At 34.1% G+C, this 18,485-nt stretch overlaps 2 protein-coding genes across 4 annotated transcripts; both read right to left on the bottom strand.

Annotated features, from left to right (window-relative positions):
- Positions 1 to 1,335: 1,335 nt before the first annotated feature.
- Positions 1,336 to 3,010, bottom strand: LOC108984550 (transcription factor TCP20-like). The gene is made up of 2 exons (XM_018956544.2): positions 1,822 to 3,010; positions 1,336 to 1,722 (listed from the first exon to the last, which is right to left on the bottom strand). The coding sequence occupies exon 1, from the start codon at positions 2,911 to 2,913 to the stop codon at positions 2,038 to 2,040; it is 876 nt and encodes a 291-aa protein (XP_018812089.1). The 5' UTR covers positions 2,914 to 3,010; the 3' UTR covers positions 1,336 to 1,722; positions 1,822 to 2,037.
- Positions 3,011 to 10,167: 7,157 nt separating this feature from the next.
- LOC108984555 (probable metal-nicotianamine transporter YSL6) lies at positions 10,168 to 15,282 on the bottom strand. 3 transcript variants are annotated; one of them, XM_018956551.2, is made up of 7 exons: positions 14,722 to 15,282; positions 13,816 to 13,988; positions 13,304 to 13,401; positions 12,954 to 13,088; positions 12,101 to 12,290; positions 11,717 to 11,849; positions 10,168 to 11,287 (listed from the first exon to the last, which is right to left on the bottom strand). In XM_018956551.2, exons 1-7 carry the CDS (start codon positions 15,074 to 15,076, stop codon positions 10,353 to 10,355), a joined length of 2,019 nt encoding a protein of 672 aa, XP_018812096.1. In that variant the 5' UTR covers positions 15,077 to 15,282; the 3' UTR covers positions 10,168 to 10,352. The 3 variants fall into 3 exon arrangements, with proteins under 3 accessions (XP_018812096.1, XP_018812097.1, XP_018812098.1); XM_018956552.2 differs by having other exon boundaries at positions 13,816 to 14,024; positions 14,722 to 14,809; XM_018956553.2 differs by having other exon boundaries at positions 13,816 to 14,009; positions 14,722 to 14,795.
- Positions 15,283 to 18,485: the final 3,203 nt, after the last annotated feature.

Raw genomic sequence — 18,485 nt, 5'->3', positions numbered from 1 at the left:
TAGCAAGAAAATGTTGAAACATGTGAATGCTTCAAAAATAATTCTAGAAATGAAGATTTTCTGGCTTTTAAATGGGTTTTAATGGGGGGAAATCATCAGGTTTTTCTTACTTATAAATAAAGTCGGGTTTTCCTCATGGCATTTTAGATTTCGACAGTTATCAACGTTCATCAAGCAGAGATTTTTGGACCCTTCGATACCAAGACTAGACGACTGGTCACAATAATAGTAGTGGAGCATTAAATCGAATTGAGAGTGACACAAAGGAAAGCGGGTGTCAATTTCATAACCTTCAACTAAAAGGGCCACCGCAATTATAGCAATAATCACTCAGTGCGGGAAGTAAAACAGAAGCAGAAAGAGACTTGACTGAAAAGAACTATATTGCCGACTACAGAAACTGTCAAGAGGACAAAAGAAACCAAGCGTAGAATTGAAGCTTTGCATGCCAACTTCATGACAAAAAATACCTATTCTACTTGATATGTAAGCAAAACAAGTACATGAAAATTTCTCCTGGAAGCAAAACTTGAAAAAAACTTTAAAAAAACTTCACCTAAGAAAACTTGTGAAAACTAAAGAAAACCAAACAGGTTCAGATTCAAAACTCTGGACTTAAAAGAAACATCTAAACTAGAAATGTTTTGATCATTCCATTCCCATGATAACCAAGACACTTGGATGACACTACATATAATGAGATACAGATGGTCCAAGCTACCAAAAAAAGAAAAAAAGAAAAAAGAAAGTGCTTCAACTCGATCATCCAAGTGCAGGTATCATATATAAGATCACTAATCATTCAGGTAAGATCAAATTCTAAAATTTTATTTCTCTTAATTCAAGATGCTAAACACCAGCAGAAAAATGAGTGCAAGATCTTGAAACATTTTCTAAGGTAATAGACTAGAAGCACATTATTTTAACAAACATATTAAGGTATACAGCAGTTCATCTCCATGGACCAAAAGTTGCTTGGACATATAATGAGGCAACGTGCAGGTGCAATGGCTATCACACACACTAGCAAGACAGGAAGAATCAACAGACTAAAAAGAATCACCAGAGTAAGACTCTTCATTAAACTTTAAGGTTGGTTAGAGTATGAATGATATGAAAATCAGAGTCATAATGATGTAAGGGAACTGAACGTCCTTCATGTCAACGGTTTTTTTATCTTAGATTTAACTAATGTAACCATTAGAACTTAGAATAGTTCCAAACTGGTATTGAGAACTATGTTGCCTCATGGCGTGTACATCAACCCCAGACACATTCCAGAAGATCAGCATTTGAATAAAGAAGAAAAGGAAATGAATCCAGAGAGAACTCCCATTGAGAAGTAGCCAAAATATCTTTAAAGGGGGAGAGATTGATCCAAAGCCGTGTATTTCTGAAGAGGTAACACTAAAATAAGCTGTTTACAGACATGGGCTAGCAAGTAAAAATGCATGTATCAGACAGCTAGTTGTTATAAGCAACTCACCCTTTCTGCGCAAAACATAAGAATATACTGGATAATTAAAATCCTTGCTAGACCTAAGAAGAAATTGGACAAGTATGACTATGAAGCTGTAATGTGACAAACAAACCGATCACCACTCCATCGAGACCCAAGGAAGAACAAAATAATTTAAGATGCCTTACACTATAATCAACACACCTCTGAATTAAACAAGAAGTTAATCCCAAACCAAGCAATTTGGTAGTGCACATTTCCACCTGCACATTTTACAGCAAAAGCAACACTCTATCAATTAACGCCTCTATGGTATATACAGAAAATAACTATAAAGACAAACCATTAAGACCTAGAAGCACCTGTTTTTGGAGACTTTACTGATGCAGAGGACAAAAAGAAGGGGCAAACCAAATCCAGTCCCTATTGAATTCTCTCAGTATCTCTTTTTCTCACTTTTTTTTCTTTTTGTAAATTATACAATACAAAACCCACTACAAAAGAACTCAGCCTCTGAAAATGCTACTTCTTGCACGTCCCTCCAAGTTTGTGGACTTTAACGTCCCCAGAGACCAAGCCTACTGTCCTGAACCTTGAGAATCATCCTTAGCAGGAGGTTGGTGCTGGTGTTGCTGTTGCTGCTGCACTCTAGCCTGCCCCATCTGTTGATAAATCTGACTCAAGGCTTGTGGGTTCAAAACCCCGATATGACCATCTTGGGATAAGCCGAGCTCCAATCCCGGTAGCTGCTGATTATTCCCACCCAATATTGAGGTGAAACTCATAGGGGTGGCTGGCAAGTCAAAGCCAGGGAAGCCAATCTTTTGCAGGTAATTTGAACTCTCACTTCCCAAATTCGCAGTCGATGGACCAGATGATGACTGAAACCCAAACCCACTGACCGGGGGCCATAGCCCTGTGGCCACATGGGGTCTCCCTAAATTCCCACCTACCATTGCCCAACTGGTCCTACTCCCTAACCCGATACTGGACCCCCCCAAATCATCAATCTTTTGGTGCAATCCAGCTGATAGAGAGGCCCCCTGCTGTGATACAGAACCCCCTGCCGCTGCTAAAGCTGAAGCCGGTATGGTTCCAGTCCCAGTGGCTGCTATTATCGATGGCTCAGCCTGCTGTAACAGCCACTGTATGGTTTCTCCATCAGATTTGTGGCCCAATTCTCTGGTCAATTGAAAAATCCTCGCTGCACAAAGAGCTGGCATCCTTATTCTCCTTCCCCTGCCTTCAACTTTGGTGTGCCGGTCTTTGTTTGAGCTTCTCTTGGGGGCCAACTGCTTCTTGCCCTCTTCTTTGTCAGCAATCACAATCTGGAAGTCTTTGATTTCAGCAGGCTTGTTCTCACCCATGTTAGGTTGTTGTTGTGGTTGTGGGAGGCTCAAGAAGTTTGGTACTTGTTGTGGCTGCTTTGCTGTTGTTGAGCCCTTGGGATCCATGAACAGGGCACAATAATAAAAGGGAAAAAAGAAAAAAAGAAAAAGGATCCTCTTTGATTGAAGAAGGTGGCCTGAAAAGTCCTAGACTTTCATGAGTTTTCACTGTTTTTGGCAAGGAATGAGAAGACAAAATCCATATGACGTTAAAATACCATTGTGCCCTCAATTGTCAATTTTTAACTCTAGGTTTATTTATTTATCTTATGGGCAACTCTGGATTTAGCTCATTAACTTGGTTTACCCTCCCTTCTCTCAATCTCCTTTCCTCTTTCACCGTTGTGGGGAGTTTTTGACCAGTTTGATGTGAATGCAACTTTAACTCGTCAATTTCACCCCCTCAGAGACACACCTCTAAAACCCATTCCCACATTCTATGGAGCCGTGGATTCCCTCCACCTACTTCATTATCTCTCTCCCTGCATGCTATTATTGCAGCAACAACAGTGCATGATGCCATCTCTTGCAAGGGACTCAAGTTTCCACGTGGACATTTTGGCTGTCGCCACATGGCAACCTATGAGTGGGTAGTGGAGTTGCTTCTAACCCACTCTGGGCCCATCCTTCAGATATGTTAAAAAACAAAACACACACAAATTAAAGCAGAAAAGCAATAATGGAATCAGCAACCATAAGATATGGACCAAAGAGAGACTAGAGTGCTGTTGCAGTTGCATATAAAAAGGGTGAGGTTTGATTTGATTTTCAGTTTAGTGGTATCATTTTTAGGGGACCCTGGGGCCTGAATACTAGAGTTCCCGACGGTTTATGGGACATGATACACAAAATCCCCACTTCCAAACATTAGTACTGGTGTATCTATATATTCTATATAGGATCGTATATATAGACTACTTTTTTTGTGATCATCAATCACAAAACAAAAACAAATCGTCTTATAAAACTACGAAGTACTTTTTTCCAGGAAAAAAAAAGGAAATGGAATTTTGTATATATTATTGCATGCAAAGAATCCAATATCGTTCTCTTCTTATCTTACCAATCATTTAAGTTAATTTGAAGCCTGTGATGCTTTATCCTTCATTGATGAAAGATGTATAAGGCTGAATCTGGTGTTATAAATACTAAGTACTTCATGAAATAGAAACATCTTCTATATATCGTTTATCAAAAAAATTTAAGACCGAAAATCTTGTACATATCCTTTAAGTTTCAATAGTCGGTCTTATATAAAAAAAAAGTTACAATGGCCGTCTTTGTAAAGTATACAATAAAATGAATAAAATGTTAGAGAGAGAGAGAGAGAGAGATTAGATTAAACGTACTACTACAGAAATTAGGAAATAGAAGCCTTTATTATTATAAGTTTAATTAATGGTAGCCAAACAGCTCAAGAAAGTGACAAGAATCAAGTCCCTTAAGAGAGGGTAACTCATTTTCAATCGTGCTTTGAATATAATTTTCACATGCTCCATAAATTATCCTATCATATCATAGTATATACATAAAATACAGCCTACCCCTAGCTAGCTAGCTAGCTAGCTAGCTAGCTAACAAGAGGTGAATAATTAAGGCTGAGGAAGCTGGTAGGTGCAACTTTGTATATATCATGTGTTGGTGATTTATATATATGTTATATATAATCTACTGATGATCAGATACATATATAGTGCATGAGATCGAGCTAGCCATTAATTCAATTGTAGTATAAACAGTGTCGACTGATCATGTTGAAGACCGGCCAGCATGCATCAACTTAAGACTGATCTGGAATTATTTACTCGATCAATTCCAGATCAGTGTATGAGATAATTAAGTTTATCATGATCACAACTTAAACCAATAGAGAGAGAGAGAGAGAGAGACCTATTACTTATAAGAAAGCATGCATCTCGCTAGTTTCAGCTAGCTAGCTGCTAGGATATGATATGATAATTTGGTCCAAAGTTGCTTTATTTTAAAATTTCAAAAGTTTGCAGCTGGTTGGTATGATTAGTCTTCCCTTTTCACTATTAATGCAGAACTGCAATTACATTTAAACAGAAAGGTAAATCTTAATATTATTTAGCTTTGGCCATAATCAGTGCGTGAAAAAAGGACGCCTAAAATCCCATAATTTCAAGCCGACTGACATGCATGTACCCATCGAGCTAACTAGCTAGCTAGGGGGTCATAACCCGCAATCTAGTCAATTGACTTCCATAATATAATTGCCTGAACTCGATGATCTCCATCCAAATCTTGGTCACCACTTGTGGCCGGGGATCCTTTTATTTTATGATCATTCTCTCAACTCGATTGCTTAGCAACTTTAACGTTTTTATTCTGTAAGTCACAGATCATCAAGAAATTAATGAGACAGCTTGGCCTTTTCTGATATTGATGATCGATCGTCTCGATCCCGCCCTTTATCTTTTTTATTAAATTTTTTTAGCTTTGTGGTTTGATGGGGATGTAGATCAGAAGACCAATTCATTCGTTGTGTAATGATAATACTTATGGGTGGGAGTGGGTATGTGTGTGTTGGTGATTGTTTTGGTGGTCACATATGCTTCCCACCATGGAGACAAGGGAGGCCCCCTCCCCCCATCTTTGAAAGCTAGCTGTTGAAATATCCTCCCCAATATCACATGAATTCAAAACTTGAATGCCAAAAGATATATCTTTGCTTGCTTTTGTTATGGCCGGGGTACGTAATTTCATGACTTATTTTCCATTAGAGATCATATTATATAAAAAAATGAATATTCGGGATGAATTATTTGCGATAATAATGACTATTTGTGATAAAAATATACTTATTTTGACAGGAAATATACATTTTTACAGGAAATAAATATCCACAAATAAATAATTTTCTTATAGTGTAATAAGCTTTGATTTTATTTAATTATATATATATGTTTGTCTTAATCATTAAAACCCTATCCCAACTCCCATCTTCAATTTTCAATTTGTTATTAACCCAATTGAGTGAAGGGATCATGAAGATCACTGGATTGATTTGATCATCAACGACTGATCAAACGAGTTAGAACTTGGAAATTAACACAACATTTTCTATTAATAACACTACGAAATTAATTTATAAGAAAAACAAATTACGTTTGCTGATAAATTAATATATATATATATAGTAGAAATAATTAACCGCACCTAATTTTCCGGAAGAAATCGATCTGATCAACCCTTAATTTCTTGGTTCAAGAAGTCAATTGGCCTAACACAGCCAAGTTTTGTAATAGTAGTTATAGATAGGGTCGATGGATGTTTCTTAATTTGTCTCATTAAGTACCATGCATTTGGCTTTGTTGCGGTAGTACTTCTATTGATCATCATGATCTAGCAGTAGTACTACTTGAACCACGAATTAATATAATGTTGACCGATTCTTGTTCATGAAGACGTTCGTGAGTGGGAGTCTATCATCTTAAGAGTCCTTTAAGTGGTCAAACACTCCTCCATCAATTTAAATTGATCCCATGAAAATAGGATCACGTAGGACACGTTAACCCGAAATTTGATAAGAATTTCGGCTATAAATATATGTGTTTGGTCTCCAAACTCACTCACTCAATTCCCTTCGATAATACACCATCTAAATAGAGTAGAGAAGAGTTTGGAAGAGCCAAACACAGTGAAAACCGTAACATTTACAGTGAATTGTATCAATAGCTAGAAGTAAGATTTCTTGGCGTTAAACCCTTTAATTCTCATTTCTAAAGTGTTATTCCGCATTAGAGAATTTTATTTAAGTCTAACATATAATTCAAGCATTTTTAATTATACTCTATATATCTAGCGTTTGGAGTTTCGTGTCAAAAATATAAAATGGGAACGAAGATTCTAGACAATATTTTTAAAAAATAGCATTATTAAATTGATTACATTTCATTATATCATGTCGAGCGAAAGTGCTCATCATGTCGAGTTTGCGAGCACTGTGACCACACACACACACACACACAGAGGCACCGGCTCGAAAATCATGTAATTTTTAATTGAGTAATATTATATACAGTCATGGAATGCACAGACGTCGTGTAGTCACTTTAAAAAAGAGTAAGATTTATTATTAAAAAATTAATTTATTTTCATGTAGATCTTATATTTATTCATTTTTTTCAAAATAAATATATGACGCTTGCATACTCACGATTGTAAGTATTATTTCTTTTTTAATTACAGTTTGCATGTCGTTTTTACATTGATTTGATCGTCTGATATTTCTTACATGAAGGAGACGGAGACGAAGACTTACCTGACACGATCAGTAAATTCAATATGAACACGAAATTAACATGTATATATTATAATATTATATAATTGGAGGGAATGGATGGATGAATGGACTCTACTGCATGCTGATCAGGTCAAAAGTAGGGAAAATGGGGTAGCACCAGTACCGCATTAAATAGAAGCCACATGAACTGCAGATTTCATCGAGCTAGATAGCTCCAATAAAGCCAGAATCTCCCACCGAATGACACCTTTTGATAAGATGGACCTAATTACCATTATCCGTACGTCACATCTCCCATATGAACCATCCTTTTCTTTTGCTTTTAAATTTATTTTATTTATTTTTTTAAATTTTTTTATTTCATCTTTAATCAGATTCTCACACATCACACATGCAACTTTTGTTAAGAAATTTTCTACTAGCTAAATGATTTATATATATATACAGTATTGCATGCCCCCCAGTATTAATAATATATAATACAACTTGATCATCTCCTTTTCATCACCACAACCAGTATTGTTCATAAGTGGCTATGATCGAACTCATTGCAATAATTTCGGATAACTCCACTAAATATCATGATGAGTGGTTCAGACTCATCAATCCGTCAAAATATCATGTATGAAAAGATTTATTTGGTGTTTAGTCGGCTTGTAATCCAAGAGGTCTCAGTCCCCAGTCTCTCTTCCTGATTGCTATAAGAGAAATGCTATATGTAATTATAGAGAATGAAAACGACGTATAGTCACTGTAAAAAATAATAAGATTTATTATTAAAAAATTAATTTTTTATGTGAATTTTATATATTTTTTTAAAATAATTACACGATACTTACACACTCATAATTGTAACTATCATTTCTCTTGCATATATTTAAAAAATTATATTCATCCTCCTCACATATATCATACATCACACATAATTTTATTTATTTATTTTTTCTTATCAAATATGTGGTGTATGAATGCTGAGTAGAATAACTCAATTAATTTAAAAAGAACAAAACTAAAAAAAAAAAATATTTATATATATATAATATGTGTTTATGAGGAGGATAAATAGCAAAACCTAAAGTAGCAGCCTCTTTGCTAACTAGGGTCAGCGTGAGAGCGAGAGTTGGGTTAGTTTCCCTATCACTTAGAGAATCAAATTTGCAATAGTTTGAAGCAGAAGGAACTTGATCATGATGAGAAAAATATAGATCGTTTTTGTTTTTTATTTTTTATTTTTTGTTTTTTATATTTACATATCGCAATCCTCTCTCTAGTTTGCCTTTATGTTGTGATATGTAAACTCTATCGACGTACGTACTCCACTTAACTTGCCCACTTTCCGTCCATACAAAATACGTACTTACATATATATCTTTCTTCATTAGGAAAAAGTTTTAAATAGTTACTAAAAATTTCATAGAGATGAAGAAATTCACATGATATAAAATAGTTCCTTATAAAAGTGATCCGAGGCTATCGTCATGGTACTGCATCTTCTATAATCATCACTTGATCTTTACGTGCATATAAATATTCTGATTAGTAACATATTATTTAGGTACTAGCTAGAGAGATGTTGATGAGTGTTTTATGCACAAAACTTTATAATTATCTCAATATTCAACCTAAGATAATCATTAGCACATGTAAAAGATTCTCTTCGATCCCTTGTTTTGGACCAAAATAAAATTACCTCCACCATGAATAATAGCTCGTGAAGAAATTCATAGGCTTATTTCATATTATAAAATTGGTTCTAAAAAGATAGGATTGTTCATTCTTGATAAACATGTTCAAGACCTTATTTACAAGTAATGTGAGATTATTCTTAAACAACTTGTTAATCAAATCAATATGAATTTTAATTAGCTTCAATTCACACCTCTAGATATCAACCTAGCTAATCAATCTTGAAAAATGAAAAAAAATAAAAAAAAATACAATATGTTAATTGGGAACCAAAAAACATTTATAAAAGATATGAAGATAAGGATTAATGGAAGAGATTATGAAGGATATTATCAGTATGGGACCCACCACGTAGAACCCTTGGCAACAAAGTTAAATGAATTAGAAAGTCAAACAAATTGATGGATGAATTTAAAATTGATGAGTTAATTATAATTAATTTTTCAAAGGAGTAGTTAGAATACATTATCGTGCTTAATGATGATATGTGACAGAGAATTGCCAAAGCAACCCCAAAAATTCTCGTAAGATAGAAGCTTTAAAAAAGCAGAATATGTGCAAATTTATACGAGATTGAATGCTTTTTTGTTCCACCAATGGACTTTGTCCCCAACAGCAGCCAGCAGCTTACGTAAGAGGCTAACATGTAGGTGTTAAAATCATTAATCTCAAAGCTTCATCAGCCCCCAATAATTGCTAAGGTCTCCGGTGTTTGCCTGTTTGTTTGGTAACTGCAATAACGCTTTCTCTGGTATTTTGTTCTGCAGATAAAACACTCCGACTTTGAACTCTATGGAATTTGATTTGATCTCGAGAGAGATCAAACTTAAATGGGAATCCTGTAGTAGAAGATGATTTGAATAGTGCTCGAATGGTAACCAAACGGAACGTTTCATAAGAAACGTGTGAGAAGTAACGTTCGAAGGGACTTGGAGTTGGGGGTTGAGGTCGATTGCCATCTAGTGGTTCGGGTCTCTCTACTTTTCCTTGTGCCAAAAGTTTGATAGACGAGTTATGGTTTACATGGGCTTCTAGAATAAGCCAGCCCAAATTATTCTGGCCGAGGAATGCTGCCATTACTAGTTTTATGCACCGTTTGAATGTTTAGGCTCTCTTCCTATTAATTTTTTTTTTTTTTTTATAAATAATAATAAATTAAAACGACGGAATAAATTTTATGAAACTTATTTAAGATAAATTTAAATGTATTTAAATGTTAAGATGAATTTATATATATTTATGAAAAGTTAAAAAAATTTATAGATCTTAAATATAAATAAGTGTTGAGTTAAAAAATATTATGATTCTCATGTGTAAAGAAGTTTTGAGTTAATATGAGTTTAGTAATTTGAAAGCTGAATGTTAGATTCAATTTAAAATTAGACTGAATTGAAATCAACGGGGCCTAAGAGTATTGCAGACCCACCCTGATCTGTAATGATCACAAATGAAGGATATTTACAAGATTTAACGAACATTCTAATTCAAGGAACTTATAATTAATTATAAAGGCTTTCTTTTTTGGGTGGGGATTGGGGACAACCATGTCTGCTCAGCTAGTCAAAGAAGACCCAAAGTACATGCAGATGGGCGGAGTGATCCTGAAAATAGAGAGGATTGCGGATGGAATTGTCCAAATACCGTCACCGCATATCAAACCCGAAGCAACGGCCCCTGCATAATCCTCAGCATCCTTCCTATTCATTCGTTGCCACACGTACAATATCACAGTCCCAACAAACATGTCTATAGCAAAGTAAGCTCCGATGTAAAAAGGGACTGCCATAGCCATTGGAATTGGAATAAATTGGGAGATCTTTTTGGGAGTTATATCCCTCACGAGATTTATAAGCAGAGATGCCACAAAAAACCCACAACATATGGCCAGGCAATGCTTCGGCAGCTCAGAGACGCCCTCAGTACTTATAATAGCCATTTCCCTGAATATTACACCATATGGTGCTTTGTAGGGACCATCGGGTGACCCAATGTCAAAAGCAGTCCAAAACAACCAGAACGTAACTGGGGCAATAACGCAACCCATGGCCGTTCCAACTAATTGGCTCACAAACATTGACTTAGCAGAAGATAGAGTGAGGTAACCAGTCTTGAAATCTTGCATGAGATCAGCTGCAGTGGCAACAATGGCCATCATTACTCCACAGGCCGCTAAACCAGCTACAACCCCGCCATTGGTTCCAACCAATGAAGCAATTATAAAAAGACCAATCTTTCCGTAAGTTGTGACCAAGCTCCAATCCGTAAGGCCAGTGCCATAAGAATTGCAGAAGGCAAGTGCAGGGGCGATGATGTATGAGCTTAGAACCAGATACCACTTGAGGGGTGGAAAGATGACTGGAATTGTCACTATTGATACTGCTGCCAGACCCACAAATCCAGCAGCTGCAAACCAGGAGGGGATTCTGTCTTTAAGAAATATATGATCCCTTCTCCTTTGCTCCGTTAGTAGTTTGGAAGCCTCGCCATCTGTTAATGAACATGCTAGAGAAATATCACTGACTGATGCGTCACAATACCATACCGACCAATTTCAGAAAATAACAGATTGTACCATATTAAATTGGTCGACATCGGTTTAAATCAATTCACGAATTAACAACCTAAGGGATAAAATTATGATTATAGTAACTTATAAAAAAAAATAATGATTATAGTAGCTCAATTGAAGATAATCCCAACAAATTTTATTGTAAGCAACCAGTGACAGTTAATGAACTCTTAACCAGGTCACATATTTGCATTGCAAAGGCTGATGTTGGGTGTTCAATTACCTTTTTCAATATATTCTTAGAAAAGATCCGCAAAAGATATAGATGCTTAAAACATATGACTTAATTGCAAACAAATTGACAGGCCACATTTTCAAACAAAATTGAATACCCTACATACCCTTACCTAGAGCATCTGCAGTGACAGGAAGGTTGCTCTGTTTAGAGCTTTTGTTGCAGATTTCATTAACAGTTATGGCTAGTATCTTGAATAAATTGTACAGCCCATCCCCAAGGATAAGGGAAATGGCTATAAAGACCTGCAAGCATCATGACAGGTAGGAAAAGCCTCTTTAGAGAAGTCACAGAAAGATAACATGAGAGAGCTAGAGACCTATACAATGTGGTTTACATCCCACCTAGGTGACACTTTCCGCCTGATGTACAGGCCCTTTTTTCTCAAGGCATACATCAAGATCTAAGTCAAAAAATATCAAAATCCCTTATGATATCATGTCACTTTTGTGAAGGCATGTGGTTACACAATTCAGATAAAAGTTTTTCACCATACCTTGTATCCATAGAGACCTTTAAAATCATTGCTCTCAAGGTCAGCAGGGTACCAATCTCCGGCATATTGGGATATGAAGGGCCAGAGGAAACCCCATGATATGATTGCCCCAAGAAGAACTGAGCAGTTGACTATATGTGGGCAAATAAGACCACAACCAACATAAGTTGGACTAAAGTCAAAATAAAACCTGCATTGAGGTTAACAGGTAAAACACCATGATGTGCCCAAAATATTCCTTTTAGAAACAGCTCAACCTCGTGAAGTAAATGCACTACAAAAGTAACACATACACACAGACCCACAATTAGATAAACTTCAAATCACTCATATTGAGTCCTTTTCTCTCCCCTTTTCTGCTGGCTCAATGTGTGATTAAATTATCACCGAATAGAAATTTAGACAAGAGCTAGGGGCACATGACATCACCTAATTATCCCACTAGAAGAAAAAAATTGCACCGAAACTTAGATATATCATGTCAGTGCCTCACAAGGGGTGGAGTTACTCCACATGGCAGGGGAAACGCAATATTCAATCTTTACAGAACATGACAAAACCTTGAATACATTACTGGCTTGGATTTTCAACCTTGGATGACTTACAGTCTGATGACAACAGTCATTACCCTCACGTTCACAATACTCCAGATTAGAGTGAAACATGCAATAAAGCTGTAAGTTTTTTATGGGCAGGAAAGGAAAGGGGGGTTGCAAGTAAGTGAAAAAGGAGATTTTTTTTTACAAGTAAAAATTCTATTAATAGAAGGCTAGGCAAAGCCAGAGTACAAGAGAAAACACCTAGTTAAAACGCGTGAAAAAGAAATAGGGAAGCAAAAGTAAAAGAATCTTACGTGCTCTTATATAATGTCAGTCCAAGGATGGGAAAGTTATCAAATCCACAGGCTTTTCCACCACTGAAGAACCACTTAAAGCAGCTCCAGGATAAACTCATGCTCAAATATTTTCCAAGACAACGGACTTGCTTCCTGTAAAAGGCTAATATTTAATTAGAGAGAAAGCAATCCTAATTCCAACAATTGGTTGTGTTACATTAGATAGACCTCTCATTCTTCAGTCAATATCATTGGTTTTGCTTGAAATTTCCTATCTACAAACTTACTTCTCCCCAATCATTTTACAACAACAGGCTCTGTGTCAAGGTCCAGAAATCAATGAACAGTTCTGTATCTCTCTAACTTACCCTGCAAGCTCAGCTCCAGTGTTTGTATGAAAGCTATTTATTAACATGGCAGTTGCTGTGCCACTGGGATATGTAAGCTTATAATCCATAACCATGACCTATAACCACACACAGAGAGATACAAGACGATAAGTGGGGAGAGAGAGAGAGAGAGAGAGAGAAAATATAAAAGAGATATAATGAAAGATAACTCATTTATTTGTATTAATTAAAAATGTGTTATAAGAAACACCAACAGATTTAACACCAACAGATTTAACACCCACATTACAGCTCCTTCTACTCTAGTCCACATGAATGATTAAGTAAGGCTAAAATCTATCACGTTCCAAATCAATATTAAAATGATTTTAACTCATCTTCTAAAAAAAACTGAAAAATGAAACAATTTACCTTGTAGAGCTGAACCCAGCCTCTATCCAACACCAAACTGGACTTAAACTTGTCTTTTGCAATTATAGAAATGATTCCCCTTAAAACAAATTTTTGAGATTTACAACGGCAGAAACTACCTTACGAAGTGGAACAAGGCTGAAAAGCCCAAGGAAGCTGACAACAAATAGAAAACCAATCATCCAACCCAGGCCAGGGTTCTTAACATCTTCAGCCCTGTTACCCGGATAGTCAACACCAATGAGTTTGTAAGTTTTCTCATCCAGTGCAAGCATATACGAACCAAATCCCCCTGCCGTCAATCAGTGATTCACTACAATAATCAAACCTTAGCAACATACGACCACCAAATTAGCAATATTGTACTGTTTCAAAATAAGCATTTACAGTATATAAATGCTATTAATGGCTAGGCAAGTGAGGGTCACAAAACGGCAAAAAAGGACACTTGACAAATATTCACATTAGGTGGGAAAATCACTTCATCAAGCAATAATGTCTATCTAAGAACCCGGACCTGATCAAAATTTTTGCAAACAACTGCACCTTAAGTTGATCATTTAGACATCACCAATTTCTGAAAACGTTTTTAAAAAAAAACTAAAATGAATCTCATCACAGTAAAACCGGTACTTTCTTTTCACTTCTTTTTTTGATAAGTACTTTCTTTCTACTTCTTCTTATGCTCAAACGACAGGCTTTACAAAGTGTGTTTAAATTATGGTTACTCGAGTATAACATATTAGAAGCCCTCACTAACTATATAGGTGCAATGAATTTGCTCATAGCTGATATAATCCTAAAGATTATTTTTTATTCAATAATCAGGCCACAAACAACAACCTCACCCTTTTTATTTCTTTTGGAGTCACCGCAATGTGCGCATTTCATATTAACGTCGTTCTTTCACTAACAAAATGGAGGGAAAAACTGAACATTAACACACACACACACACACACACACACACACAACGTGCTTTGTATGCATATGCTGTATGAAAACTGGGGGGAGGGGGGGCGTCTACCGCTAAATGCGAGGCCATAACAAGCGACGACGCATGTCTGAATAACAGTGTTCTCTTGCCTCGTGAAGGGCTGAACCGAGCACCCCAATTTGGACAAGAAGCTAGTCCAGGACTTGACGAAGAAGAACCCCAACAAGCCAGCGCCGACGTTGAGGGACGGAATGATCCCAACCGTTAGATTGAGCTTGTGGACGATGATGCAGAAGAGGGTCCCCAACAGCGCACTGACGGCAAGCCCTCTGATCGTGATCTGATCCTTCCATTCCGGGACTCGCTCCGTCTCCACGATACCAATCTTCTCCGTTTCCTCCAGCAACGGCTCTGATATCTCCACTGACGAGCTCTCCGTGCCCATGATTGTATCCCTTTTCTGGGTTCCTTACTAGTATTCAGGAGGATCCGAGAGTATATATGGGACTTGCGTTTCAGGAGGATCCCAATAATGGATTTTATTGGGAACACCGATTGGCAGCGGAAACGCCGGAATGAGCTGAAAGTTTGGATGGGAAAGCCGAAAGCGTGGCCAATAGAAGAAACGAAGATGGTTTTCTGCCGCCTCAACTCTCAAGCCACGAGGAATAAGGCTGCGTTTGGTTAGTCAACTCATCTCAACTCATCATTACAATTTTTTCAAATTTCAATATAAAATATAATAAATAATTTAACTTTTTCAAATCTCAAAATAATAATAATATTAAAAAATAATATTTTATCAATATTTTATCATCTCAACTCAACTCAACTCAACTCACTTCAACATCCAAACTCACCCTAGAAGGGTGCGTTTGGAACTTAAACCACTCTCAACTCATCTCAACTCATCATTACAACTTTTTCAAATTCCAACACAAAATATAATAAATAATTCAACTTTTTCAATTTTCAAAATAATAATAATATTAAAAAATAATATTCTAACAATATTTTATCATCTCAACTCAACTCAACTCACTTCAACATCCAAACACAACCTAAGGCTACGTTTGGTTAGCGATAATACCTTATAAGTGTTAAGAATGTTTGTGAATAGTTATGAGTAAAAATTAAAATAAATTTATAAATCCTATTGAGAGTATTTTGAGTTGTTTGAATGTATGAGATATGTTGAGTTGTTACTTTTTAGATAGATAATTGAAAAAGATATAGGTCCCATTAATGATTGATTTTTTTTAATGATGATTTTATTTATATATAATAATGATAAATATTATAATAATTTTTTTTTTTATTTATATATAATATTTATAAATATTATAGTGGTTTTATTTTTTATTTATATTTAATAGTGATAAATAGTGATTTTATTTTTTATTTATATATAATAGTGATAGATATTATAGTGATTTTATTTTTTATTTATATATAATATAAATAAATATTATAGTGAAATTATTTTTTATTTATATTTAATAGGGATAAATATTATAGTGATTTTATTTTTTATTTATATATAATATAAATAAATATTATAGTGATTTTATTTTTTATTTATATTTAATATGGATAAATATTATAGTGATTTTATTTTTTATTTATATATAATATAAATAAATATTATAGTGATTTATTTTGTATTTATATTTAATAGTGATAAATATTATAGTGATTTTATTTTTTATTTATATTTAATAAAGATAAATATTATAGTGATTTTATTTTTTATTTATATATAATATAAATAAATATTATAGTGAAATTATTTTTTATTTATATATAATAGTGATAAATATTATAGTAATTTTATTTTTTATTTATATTTAATAGGGATAAATATTATAGTGATTTTATTTTTTATTTATATATAATATAAATAAATATTTTAGTGATTTATATTTTTTATTTATATATAACAACGATAAATGTTATTGATTTTATTTTTATTTTTATTTAATAGTGATAAATATTATTGATTTTATTTTTTATTTATATATAATAGTGATAAATATTATAATGATTTTATTTTTATTTATATATAATAATAATAAATATTATAGAATGTTTGTGAATAGTTATGAGTAGAGATTGAAGTGAGTTTGTGGGTCCTATTGAGAGTATTTTAAGTTATTTGGCATGTGGAGTATTTCTAATAGTACGAGAATACTTGGAAAGTGTTGAAGTATTTTCGTTACCCAAATGCAGCCTAAATCTTCACGTCATCCTACAACTCCATACTCTACATTTTTTTTAATTTTTAATATTTTTTTATTTTATCAAATATTTATTATATAAATAATAAATAAAAATTTAAAAAAAATAAACTCAAAAAATATTTGATAAAATATTAAAATATTTAAAAAAATGTAAACTATAGAATGTGATAAAAGTTACGTAGCAAAACTCGAATTTGCAACATTTTTCTTCTCAAGATTCCGATCATGAGTAATTCTATTTTGAAAAAGAGTGTATTTATTATTAATTTTTTTTATATGAATCTCATATTATATATATATATATTTAAATAATTATGCGGCGATTTTATAATTCACGGTTGTAAATATATTTTCTCTTCTATTTTATACATTTCAACTTAAAAAATTAAATTCATCTCAACTTAAAAAATTAAACTCATCTCAATATAACTCATAAAATATTACTATTTACAACTAAACTCAACGTCAAAACGTAAAAACTAACCCTGACTTGGAATTATGATTCATGGACTTTGAAGTATTTATTTACGGCTGCATCCATTTAATGTGAAAAATATCATCCTTATCATACGGCACAAACTTGTAAATACACGTTATTTATTTAGAGTAATGTTAAAAATAAATCTCAAATGCATAGAATTTACATAAGTCTTTTGTAAAAAAAAAAAAAAACTCTACTATAAAAATAAATAAAAATTTCATAATAAGATCTCATTTTTTTATGAAAGATGCCTGAAATTTGTACATTTTCAACTTGTAAATTCCAGAAGTCAGTAATTGGAGATGGATTACTAAAAATAAATGGAGGGAGAAAAAAATATTCGAAGATTAATTCTTTCAAGTAACGTGTGTTTCGGTAGGGTTATATTTATAGCATTTTGGGCCCAAATGTATTATTAATAATCGAAACATTTAGAGACGAACACATTGGCCCAGTCGTTTAAAGTGTGAAATTAAGCCCACCAAAGCGAGGTGACGGTGTTGGCATTCCAAGACAAGAGGGTATATAAATCCGTTAATTTTAAGCTTGCAATTAAATTTTCTCTAGTAAATCCGTCAAAAGTCTTAAGATAAAATGTGAAGAATAATAGATATAATTCATGATATTTTAAGATAGTATTAATTAAAAGATATTATTATGTATCTATTTTATTTCCGAAATGAACCAAGAAAACTCTAGATTAATTAAAATTTGAAAGTTGAGTCGACTAATTTAGTAATGTGAGTAATGTCATTGTACCAAGATTTGTGTCTAGGAAGGGGAAAAAATATAAAAAAAAAAATCAAAATACATTAGGTGAGAGTGAGACGTGACATTGATTGACCTGATCGACTTCTCTAATACTTTAATTGCAATCTAAACAAGAAGATTACGGGGACAAGATAAATCAAATTGGGAAAAGTTAGTCAAAAATGTGTTGTGAAATAACCAAGTGGAGATCACATGGTGACCTTCTGTCATTGGGAAATGGATCGTACTGACCCCTTAAAATGAGCCATACCTATGCAGACTCAAGTCTTTGTTTTGGCGTGAAATTTAGAATGGGTATACTCCAAAATACGTTTTATAGCTGCTCGTCGGTTAGCTGAAAATGAGGATGCCTCTACTTCACC

This window comes from Juglans regia, chromosome 1 (assembly GCF_001411555.2).
Source record: "Juglans regia cultivar Chandler chromosome 1, Walnut 2.0, whole genome shotgun sequence".
Lineage (NCBI taxonomy): Eukaryota > Viridiplantae > Streptophyta > Magnoliopsida > Fagales > Juglandaceae > Juglans > Juglans regia.
Note: the sequence above shows the minus strand (reverse complement) of the source record. Positions and strands in the feature narration are given on the sequence as shown.